The sequence below is a fragment of the Anomaloglossus baeobatrachus genome, chromosome 1 (assembly GCF_048569485.1).
Source record: "Anomaloglossus baeobatrachus isolate aAnoBae1 chromosome 1, aAnoBae1.hap1, whole genome shotgun sequence".
NCBI lineage: Eukaryota > Metazoa > Chordata > Amphibia > Anura > Aromobatidae > Anomaloglossus > Anomaloglossus baeobatrachus.
The window spans coordinates 957062411-957075028 of NC_134353.1; the positions used below are offsets into that span (position 1 = coordinate 957062411).

A 12618-nucleotide genomic window follows, 5' to 3' on the forward strand; every position below is an offset into this window, starting at 1 on the left:
GGGGGGCCATCACTGAGGGGTCCCGGAGTGTGTGTGACCTGTGGGGGGCCATCACTGAGGGGTCCCGGAGTGTGTGTGACCTGTGGGGGGCCATCACTGAGGGGTCCCGGAGTGTGTGTGACCTGTGGGGGGCCATCACTGAGGGGTCCCGGAGTGTGTGTGACCTGTGGGGGGTCATCACTGAGGGGTCCTGGAGTGTGTATGACCTGGGGGGGGTCATCACTGAGGGGTCCTGGAGTGTGTATGACCTGGGGGGGGGTCATCACTGAGGGGTCCTGGAGTGTGTATGACCTGGGGGGGGTCATCACTGAGGGGTCCCGGAGTGTGTGACCTGGGGGGGGGTCATCACTGAGGGGTCCTGGAGTGTGTGTGACCTGGGGGGGGTCATCACTGAGGGGTCCTGGAGTGTGTATGACCTGGGGGGGGGGGTCATCACTGAGTGGTCCCGGAGTGTGTGTGACCTGTGGGGGGTCATCACTGATGGGTCCCGGAGTGTGTGACCTGGGGGGGGTCATCACTGAGGGGTCCCGGAGTGTGTGTGACCTGTGGGGGGAGCGCGGCCATCACTGAGGGGTCCCGTAGTGTGTGTGACCTGTGGGGGGGGTCATCACTGAGGGGTCCCGTAGTGTGTGTGACCTGTGGGGGGGGTCATCACTGAGGGGTCCCGGAGTGTGTGTGACCTGTGGGGGGTCATTACTGAGGGGTCCCGGAGTGTGTGTGACCTGTGGGGGGTCATTACTGAGGGGTCCCGTAGTGTGTGTGACCTGTGGGGGGGGTCATCACTGAGGGGTCCCGGAGTGTGTGTGACCTGTGGGGGGTCATTACTGAGGGGTCCCGGAGTGTGTGTGACCTGTGGGGGGTCATTACTGAGGGGTCCCGGAGTGTGTGTGACCTGTGGGGGGTCATTACTGAGGGGTCCCGGAGTGTGTGTGACCTGTGGGGGGACACCACTGAGGGGTCCCGGAGTGTGTGTGACCTGTGGGGGGTCATCACTGAGGGGTCCCGGAGTGTGTGTGACCTGTGGGGGGTCCGCGGCCATCACTGAGGGGTCCCGGAGTGTGTGTGACCTGTGGGGGGACATCACTGAGGGGTCCCGGAGTGTGTGTGACCTGTGGGGGGTCATCACTGAGGGGTCCCGGAGTGTGTGTGACCTGTGGGGGGCCATCACTGAGGGGTCCCGGAGTGTGTGACCTGTGGGGGGGTCATCACTGAGGGGTCCTGGAGTGTGTGTGACCTGTGGGGGGTCATCACTGAGGGGTCCCGGAGTATGTGTGACCTGTGGGGGGGGTCATCACTGAGGGGTCCCGGAGTGTGTGTGACCTGGGGGGGGTCATCACTGAGGGGTCCCGGAGTGTGTGTGACCTGTGGGGGGTCATCACTGAGGGGTCCCGGAGTGTGTGTGACCTGTGGGGGGGCCATCACTGAGGGGTCCCGGAGTGTGTGTGACCTGTGGGGGGAGCTCGGCCATCACTGAGGGCTCCCGGAGTGTGTGTGACCTGTGGGGGGGTCATCACTGAGGGGTCCCGGAGTGTGTGTGACCTGTGGGGGGAGCGCGGCCATCACTGAGGGGTCCCGGAGTGTGTGTGACCTGTGGGGGGAGCGCGGCCATCACTGAGGGGTCCCGGAGTGTGTGTGAGTGACCTGTGGGGGGAGCGCGGCCATCACTGAGGGGTCCCGGAGTGTGTGTGACCTGTGGTGGGTCATCACTGAGGGGTCCCGGAGTGTCTGTGACCTGTGGGGGGTCATCACTGAGGGGTCCCGGAGTGTCTGTGACCTGTGGGGGGTCATCACTGAGGGGTCCCGGAGTGTCTGTGACCTGTGGGGGGTCATCACTGAGGGGTCCCGGAGTGTCTGTGACCTGTGGGGGGTCATCACTGAGGGGTCCCGGAGTGTGTGTGACCTGTGGGGGGTCATCACTGAGGGGTCCCGGAGTGTGTGTGACCTGTGGGGGGTCATCACTGAGCGGTCCCGGAGTGTCTGTGACCTGTGGGGGGCCATCACTGAGGGGTCCCGGAGTGTGTGTGACCTGTGGGGGGAGCGCGGCCATCACTGAGGGGTCCCGGAGTGTGTGTGTGACCTGTGGGGGGCCATCACTGAGGGGTCCCGGAGTGTGTGTGTGACCTGTGGGGGGTCATCACTGAGCGGTCCCGGAGTGTCTGTGACCTGTGGGGGGCCATCACTGAGGGGTCCCGGAGTGTGTGTGACCTGTGGGGGGAGCGCGGCCATCACTGAGGGGTCCCGGAGTGTGTGTGACCTGTGGGGGGTCATCACTGAGGGGTCCCGGAGTGTCTATGACCTGTGGGGGGTCATCACTGAGGGGTCCCGGAGTGTGTGTGACCTGTGGGGGGTCATCACTGAGGGGTCCCGCAGTGTGTGTGACCTGTGGGGGGTCATCACTGAGGGGGCCCGGAGTGTGTGTGACCTGTGAAGGGTCATCACTGAGGGGTCCCGGAGTGTGTGTGACCTGTGGGGGGTCATCACTGAGGGGGCCCGGAGTGTGTGTGACCTGTGGGGGGTCATCACTGAGGGGTCCCGGAGTGTGTGTGACCTGTGGGGGGTCATCACTGAGGGGTCCCGGAGTGTGTGTGACCTGTGGGGGGTCATCACTGAGGGGTCCCGGAGTGTGTGTGACCTGTGGGGGGTCATCACTGAGGGGTCCCGCAGTGTGTGAGACCTGTGGGGGGTCATCACTGAGGGGTCCCGGAGTGTGTGTGACCTGTGGGGGGACATCACTGAGGGGTCCCGGAGTGTGTGTGACCCCCGCACTACATGTTAAGGGGGGGGGGGGTGAAACACTGCTTATGATTACAGGGGCTTTCTCCCTTGTGTTGTGTGACTGATGTCTTGTAAATAGTTGATGATAAAAGCAATGGATTCCTGTGAAATAACGTGTTGCGTTAAGTATTCTTTAGCCGAGAGAGACACACACCGGCACTACCGCCCCCATCATAATCATCACTGCGCACACACCGGCACTACCGCCCCCATCATCATCATCCTCACTGCGCACACGCAGGCACTACTGCCCCCATCATCCTCACTGCGCACACGCAGGCACTACCGCCCCCATCATCATCATCATCATCATCACTGCGCACACGCCGCCACTACCGCCCCCATCATCATCATCACTGCGCACACGCCGCCACTACCGCCCCCATCATCATCATCACTGCGCACACGCCGCCACTACCGCCCCCATCATCATCATCACTGCGCACACGCCGCCACTACCGCCCCCATCATCATCATCACTGCGCACACGCCGCCACTACCGCCCCTATCATCATCACTGCGCACACGCCGCCACTACCGCCCCCATCATCATCATCACTGCGCACACGCCGCCACTACTGCCCCCATCATCATCATCACTGCGCACACGCCGCCACTACCGCCTCCTTCATCATCATCACTGCGCACACGCCGCCACTACCGCCCCCATCATCATCATCACTGCGCACACGCTGCCACTACTGCCCCCATCATCATCATCACTGCGCACACGCCGCCACTACCGCCCCCATCATCATCATCATCATCACTGCGCACACGCCGCCACTACCGCCCCCATCATCATCATCATCACTGCGCACACGCCGCCACTACCGCCCCCTTCATCATAATCACTGCGCACACGCCGCCACTACCGCCCCCTTCATCATCATCACTGCGCACACGTCGGCATTATCTCAGTGATGTCCCTGCTGACAGCGTGATTCACCAGTTTTTGCGTGGAGCTCACAGAGAGCGTCGGTGTTCTACTGCCACTCCTGTCAGCTTCTGATGTAGCAGAGCTGAAAACGTTGTGGGACTTCTGTGGATTACGTCGGACCTGGAGGAGTATTTGGGGGTTTAACACTAGAACTACTGAGGTAGTCATTTTGACTACTTTGCACTATGTATTTCTATATAGGTGTCACGAGTCCAGTAGTTCTAGTGTTAATAAAGTCACTCAGCGTGGTGGCGTGTCTGACTGCATCCAATCATAGGCGACGGTGGGCGGGGGAAGCAGGGAATACGAGATGGAATAATGAGCGGCCGACATTTTCAAAACGAGAAGCTGCCAGAGCTGTGTGACAGCCGTGCAGCGCCGGTGATGGGTGAGTGTGAGAGAGGGAGAGTCCAGGAGTGATGTTAAACGATTTAGATCGTTCTGCTGGACGTGCTGAGCATCCGCAGTAGAACGTGACGGAATCCGCCCACATAGACAATCATTAGACACCTTGGCGTATTCTAACGGAATCCGTCAAGGTGCGTTATTTTAACGACCCAAGAAACGCTACATGCAGCGTTACCTCCGCCTGACGCTGCGTCATCCAGTGGATGCAACACAGACACTTGTGTTATGGTGCGTCGTCAATACAAGTCTATGGAGAATAGAGCAGTGCATTAACGGACTGCGCTATTCTCCATAGCGGCGGATTGCGCTGAACGCAAGTGTGAAAGCGGCCTAAATCCTTTTAAAGCCGGACAATTTTAAGAGCAAGAATAAAGTATTGCAGTCGCCCGATCTCCTGCAGTCTCCTCCTCACATCGGGGTCAGACAGAGCCGGCAGAGAAGAGGGAAGACGACATCTGCACTTTATCATCTCAAATTATTTCCCTTTGTTATCTTTTGTGTTTTTCCTTTTTGTTTGATTTTCTTATCATCATCTCATCTTTCTAATAAAAGATCTTCTGTCGTTTTCTTTTGATTTTTCCTGATTTACCCATAAAAGATGAATAAGGACGAAGACAAAATTATGGAGAAGATATTAAACCTGAGTCTGGAGATAATCTTCCATCTTACTGGAGAGGTGAGAGGTTCTGATGTCATCACATTACATCAGTATCTATGGGAATAACAGAGGATATGACCGGGGAGGTGAGAGGTTCTGATGTCATCACATTACATCATTATCTATGGGAATAACAGAGGATATGACCGGGGAGGTGAGAGGCTCTGATGTCATCACATTACATCATTATCTATGGGGATAACAGAGGATATGACCGGGGAGGTGAGAGGCTGTGACGTCATCACATTACATCATTATCTATGGGAATAACAGAGGATATGACCGGGGAGGTGAGAGGCTCTGATGTCACCACATTACATCATTATCTATGGGAATAACAGAGGATATGACCGGGGAGGTGAGAGGTTCTGATGTCATCACATTACATCATTATCTATGGGAATAACAGAGGATATGACCGGGGAGGTGAGAGGCTCTGACGTCATCACATTACATCATTATCTATGGGGATAACAGAGGATATGACCGGGGAGGTGAGAGGCTCTGATGTCATCACATTACATCATGATCTATGGGGATAACAGAGGATATGACCGGGGAGGTGAGAGGCTCTGATGTCATCACATTACATCATTATCTATGGGGATAACAGAGGATATGACCGGGGAGGTGAGAGGCTCTGATGTCATCACATTACATCATGATCTATGGGGATAACAGAGGATATGACCGGGGAGGTGAGAGGCTCTGATGTCATCACATTACATCATTATCTATGGGAATAACAGAGGATATGACCGGGGAGGTGAGAGGTTCTGATGTCCTCACATTACATCATTATCTATGGGGATAACAGAGGATATGACCGGGGAGGTGAGAGGTTCTGATGTCATCACATTACATCATTATCTATGGGGATAACAGAGGATATGACCGGGGAGGTGAGAGGCTCTGATGTCATCACATTACATCATTATCTATGGGAATAACAGAGGATATGACTGGGGAGGTGAGAGGCTCTGATGTCATCACATTACATCATTATCTATGGGGATAACAGAGGATAAGACCGGGGAGGTGAGAGGCTCTGATGTCATTACATTACATCATTATCTATGGGGATAACAGAGGATATGACCGGGAGGTGAGAGGTTCTGATGTCACCACATTACATCATTATCTATGGGAATAACAGAGGATATGACCGGGGAGGTGAGAGGCTGTGATGTCATCACATTACATCATTATCTATGGGGTTAACAGAGGATATGACCGGGGAGGTGAGAGGCTGTGATGTCATCACATTACATCATTATCTATGGGGATAACAGAGGATATGACCGGGGAGGTGAGAGGCTGTGATGTCATCACATTACATCATTATCTATGGGGATAACAGAGGATATGACCGGGGAGGTGAGAGGCTCTGATGTCATCACATTACATAATTATCTATGGGGATAACAGAGGATATGACCGGGGAGGTGAGAGGCTCTGATGTCATCACATTACATCATTATCTATGGGGATAACAGAGGATAAGACCGGGGAGGTGAGAGGCTCTGATGTCATCACATTACATCATTATCTATGGGGATAACAGGATATGACCGGGGAGGTGAGAGGCTCTGATGTCATCACATTACATCATTATCTATGGGGATAACAGAGGATATGACCGGGGAGGTGAGAGGCTCTGATGTCATCACATTACATCATTATCTATGGGAGTAACAGAGGATATGACCGGGGAGGTGAGAGGCTCTGATGTCATCACATTACACCATTATCTATGGGGATAACAGAGGATATGACCGGGGAGGTGAGAGGCTCTGATGTCATCACATTACATCATTATCTATGGGAATAACAGAGGATATGACCGGGGAGGTGAGAGGCTCTGATGTCATCACATTACATCATTATCTATGGGAATAACAGAGGATATGACCGGGGAGGTGAGAGGCTCTGATGTCATCACATTACATCATTATCTATGGGGATAACAGAGGATATGACCGGGGAGGTGAGAGGCTCTGATGTCATCACATTACATCATTATCTATGGGAATAACAGAGGATATGACCGGGGAGGTGAGAGGCTCTGATGTCATCACATTACATCATTATCTATGGGGATAACAGAGGATATGACCGGGGAGGTGAGAGGCTCTGATGTCATCACATTACATCATGATCTATGGGGATAACAGAGGATATGACCGGGGAGGTGAGAGGCTCTGATGTCATCACATTACATCATTATCTATGGGGATAACAGAGGATATGACCGGGGAGGTGAGAGGCTCTGATGTCATCACATTACATCATGATCTATGGGGATAACAGAGGATATGACCGGGGAGGTGAGAGGCTCTGATGTCATCACATTACATCATTATCTATGGGGATAACAGAGGATATGACCGGGGAGGTGAGAGGCTCTGATGTCATCACATTACATCATTATCTATGGGAATAACAGAGGATATGACCGGGGAGGTGAGAGGCTCTGATGTCATCACATTACATCATTATCTATGGGAATAACAGAGGATATGACCGGGGAGGTGAAAGGCTCTGATGTCATCACATTACATCATTATCTATGGGGATAACAGAGGATATGACCGGGGAGGTGAGAGGCTCTGATGTCATCACATTACATCATTATCTATGGGAATAACAGAGGATATGACCGGGGAGGTGAGAGGTTCTGATGTCCTCACATTACATCATTATCTATGGGGATAACAGAGGATATGACCGGGGAGGTGAGAGGTTCTGATGTCATCACATTACATCATTATCTATGGGGATAACAGAGGATATGACCGGGGAGGTGAGAGGCTCTGATGTCATCACATTACATCATTATCTATGGGAATAACAGAGGATATGACTGGGGAGGTGAGAGGCTCTGATGTCATCACATTACATCATTATCTATGGGGATAACAGAGGATAAGACCGGGGAGGTGAGAGGCTCTGATGTCATTACATTACATCATTATCTATGGGGATAACAGAGGATATGACCGGGAGGTGAGAGGTTCTGATGTCACCACATTACATCATTATCTATGGGAATAACAGAGGATATGACCGGGGAGGTGAGAGGCTGTGATGTCATCACATTACATCATTATCTATGGGGTTAACAGAGGATATGACCGGGGAGGTGAGAGGCTGTGATGTCATCACATTACATCATTATCTATGGGGATAACAGAGGATATGACCGGGGAGGTGAGAGGCTCTGATGTCATCACATTACATAATTATCTATGGGGATAACAGAGGATATGACCGGGGAGGTGAGAGGCTCTGATGTCATCACATTACATCATTATCTATGGGGATAACAGAGGATAAGACCGGGGAGGTGAGAGGCTCTGATGTCATCACATTACATCATTATCTATGGGGATAACAGGATATGACCGGGGAGGTGAGAGGCTCTGATGTCATCACATTACATCATTATCTATGGGAATAACAGAGGATATGACCGGGGAGGTGAGAGGTTCTGATGTCATCACATTACATCATTATCTATGGGAGTAACAGAGGATATGACCGGGGAGGTGAGAGGCTCTGATGTCATCACATTACACCATTATCTATGGGGATAACAGAGGATATGACCGGGGAGGTGAGAGGCTCTGATGTCATCACATTACATCATTATCTATGGGAATAACAGAGGATATGACCGGGGAGGTGAGAGGCTCTGATGTCATCACATTACATCATTATCTATGGGAATAACAGAGGATATGACCGGGGAGGTGAGAGGCTCTGATGTCATCACATTACATCATTATCTATGGGGATAACAGAGGATATGACCGGGGAGGTGAGAGGCTCTGATGTCATCACATTACATCATTATCTATGGGAATAACAGAGGATATGACCGGGGAGGTGAGAGGCTCTGATGTCATCACATTACATCATTATCTATGGGAATAACAGAGGATATGACCGGGGAGGTGAGAGGCTCTGATGTCATCACATTACATCATTATCTATGGGGATAACAGAGGATATGACCGGGGAGGTGAGAGGCTCTGATGTCATCACATTACATCATTATCTATGGGGATAACAGAGGATATGACCGGGGAGGTGAGAGGTTCTGATGTCATCACATTACATCATTATCTATGGGAATAACAGAGGATATGACCGGGGAGGTGAGAGACTCTGATGTCACCACATTACATCATTATCTATGGGGATAACAGAGGATATGACCGGGGAGGTGAGAGGTTCTGATGTCATCACATTACATCATTATCTATGGGGATAACAGAGGATATGACCGGGGAGGTGAGAGGTTCTGATGTCACCACATTACATCATTATCTATGGGAATAACAGAGGATATGACCGGGGAGGTGAGAGGTTCTGATGTCATCACATTACATCATTATCTATGGGGATAACAGAGGATATGACCGGGGAGGTGAGAGGCTCTGATGTCATCACATTACATCATTATCTATGGGGATAACAGAGGATATGACCGGAGAGGTGAGAGGTTCTGATGTCACCACATTACATCATTATCTATGGGGATAACAGAGGATATGACCGGGGAGGTGAGAGGTTCTGATGTCATCACATTACATCATTATCTATGGGGATAACAGAGGATATGACCGGGGAGGTGAGAGGTTCTGATGTCACCACATTACATCATTATCTATGGGAATAACAGAGGATATGACCGGGGAGGTGAGAGGCTCTGATGTCACCACATTATATCATTATCTATGGGAATAACAGAGGATATGACCGGGGAGGTGAGAGGCTCTGATGTCATCACATTATATCATTATCTATGGGAATAACAGAGGATATGACCGGGGAGGTGAGAGGCTCTGATGTCATCACATTATATCATTATCTATGGGAATAACAGAGGATATGACCGGGGAGGTGAGAGGCTCTGATGTCATCACATTATATCATTATCTATGGGAATAACAGAGGATATGACCGGAGAGGTGAGAGGTTCTGATGTCACCACATTACATCATTATCTATGGGGATAACAGAGGATATGACCGGGGAGGTGAGAGGTTCTGATGTCATCACATTACATCATTATCTATGGGGATAACAGAGGATATGACCGGGGAGGTGAGAGGTTCTGATGTCACCACATTACATCATTATCTATGGGAATAACAGAGGATATGACCGGGGAGGTGAGAGGCTCTGATGTCATCACATTACATCATTATCTATGGGAATAACAGAGGATATGACCGGGGAGGTGAGAGGTTCTGATGTCATCACATTACATCATTATCTATGGGGATAACAGAGGATATGACCGTGGAGGTGAGAGGCTCTGATGTCATCACATTACATCATTATCTATGGGGATAACAGAGGATATGACCGGGGAGGTGAGAGGTTCTGATGTCACCACATTACATCATTATCTATGGGAATAACAGAGGATATGACCGGGGAGGTGAGAGGTTCTGATGTCATCACATTACATCATTATCTATGGGGATAACAGAGGATATGACCGGAGAGGTGAGAGGTTCTGATGTCATCACATTACATCATTATCTATGGGGATAACAGAGGATATGACCGTGGAGGTGAGAGGCTCTGATGTCATCACATTACATCATTATCTATGGGGATAACAGAGGATATGACCGGAGAGGTGAGAGGTTCTGATGTCACCACATTACATCATTATCTATGGGAATAACAGAGGATATGACCGGGGAGGTGAGAGGTTCTGATGTCATCACATTACATCATTATCTATGGGAGTAACAGAGGATATGACCGGGGAGGTGATGGACTCTGGAAATGTCTGTAGTGATATTATTTATGTCTCCACACTCAGGATTACACAGTAGTGAAGACCTCTAGTGATCGCTGTCAGGCCCCTGTGTCTGAAGGACGGGGAGGAACCCTGAGCCCAATCCCGGGGCCTCCACCTCACCCCCGGATACATGAGGACATCAATGACCAGAAGATCCTGGAACTCACCAACAAGATGCTGGAGCTGCTGACTGGAGAGGTGACACTGCCGGGAATGCTGGGACATTATACAGGACGGCACTGGAGGATTCTGGGTGATGACGGTATCATTGTGTTGTCAGGTTCCTATAAGGTGTCAGGACGTCACCGTCTATTTCTCCATGGAGGAGTGGGAGTATCTAGAAGGACACAAGGAGCGGTACAAGGAGGTGATGATGGAGGAGCCCCAGCCCCGCACATCACCAGGTAATAGACAGGACTGAATACACCCGGCCTATAATTATCTGTATGTAATAATGATGTCCGTCCTGTCTGTGTCTCCTGCAGGTCTCTCCAGTACGAGGACGACCCCAGAGAGATGTCCCGCTCCTCCTCCTCCTCCACAGGATCCTCAGGTAGATGGAGGTCTCCCCTATGAGGTGTAGACGGCTGTGACCTCCTTGTGTTCAGTCTTGTTTTCTTCTCCAGTATTAGATGTTTCATTCTTGTGTAATGAGAGCGGTGGAGACGGCAGGATCACCAAAAATTGCCAATTCATCATCTAAATACTGATTGTTAATTTAGTGATAGGTGACACAGGTGTGGGCCTCGGGTTGTGAAACAGCTGGTTAAAAGAGGGGAAAGGTACATTAAACATGAGTAGTTAATACCACGATTGTGGTGGAAGGGGGAATAGGCGGGTGTATGTAGGGTAGGTGCTAATGTTCCTGAAAGCTGTACTGAACAAACACTGGCATGTCCTACCCAAAGACAGCTGCCGGCTTCCGTTACTGGATGGCTGCTCCACTCCCTTTCTTTGGCAGCCGCACAGCGGTATAACTTATAGGTGAGGGCCAGAAGGAGTATGTGCTACAGTGGATGTCAAGCGCTGCGTCAAATGGCCTCTCCTCCTCATCACACATAGTACAGTCTTCAGAGGTAGCACCCCAATTATTCTTGTTCCCTGGAAGTTACATCTCTCCAACCGCTCCATCACTGTGGGGAATCACAGATGAGCTCGTGTTCAGAGCTGTTCACACATTCTATCTCATGGGTATCAGACATCTGCTCCAAAGATTCCCAGCCTCGAGAGAAAAATAGCATCTGCATTGATACTCAAAATCTTTGTCAATTGGATCCGAATCTGGACAAAGAAGGGTCTGAGCAGGATCCAGACCCTCATCAAGAGACATTAACCCCCAGGGGTGGAGGAGACTCTGATACCAGAGGCGCAAGCGTATTGTACTGTGGAGGCAAGAAAAGGAGGAGGGTGACTCTGGGTGAGGAGTGGGACAACCGAGAGGATGACGATAAGGTTGTAGATCCCACTTGTTGTGAATCCAGAGGCATGCAGCCGAGTAGCTCAGCAGAGGAGGAAGGCGAGGAGATCACGTTTCCGCTTCTCGAACAAACAACTACGCCAAGCGCTTCATTCTCAGCCACAACTCTGACTGTGGCCAGCAGCAGTCGTGGGTCTGCAGTTCGTAGGAAGGGTTGCCTAGCCTGGGCCTTTGTTGAGATCGCAAAGAATGACCCAAATTAGATTATCTGCCAACTTTGTGAAAAAACAAAACACACAATTCAGTAGAGACATCTAAGGGGAAATCTTTTCTCCTTGCGGAGACCTGACAAAACAATCTGTCTGCCAGTGAGGAGTCTTATAGCTGCAGAGCTCCTTTGGGAAATATTCTTATTGTCCCTTCAGGTGGGAAGGAGACAAGCTCTAGTGCGATCACCCCGAAACACCGTGTCTGCAAATTGAGGTTCTGATCTGGCATAAAGCCTAAAGGCCCTGTCACACACAGATAAATCTGCGGCAGATCTGTGGTTGCAGTGAAATTGTGGACAATCAGTGCCAGGTTTGTGGCTGAGTACA

The 12618-nt window shown here is 51.1% G+C and overlaps 1 protein-coding gene across 1 annotated transcript in view; it reads left to right on the forward strand.

Annotated features, from left to right (window-relative positions):
- The first annotated feature begins 10561 nt into the window (after window positions 1-10561).
- Window positions 10562-12618, forward strand: part of LOC142261259 (uncharacterized) — a 40338-nt gene continuing 38281 nt past the window's right edge. The window contains exons 1-4 of the mRNA XM_075332099.1: window positions 10562-10573; window positions 10627-10803; window positions 10886-11009; window positions 11091-11158. Coding sequence (XP_075188214.1) covers window positions 10562-10573; window positions 10627-10803; window positions 10886-11009; window positions 11091-11158 — 381 coding nt within the window. The remainder of the gene's footprint in view (window positions 10574-10626; window positions 10804-10885; window positions 11010-11090; window positions 11159-12618) is intronic.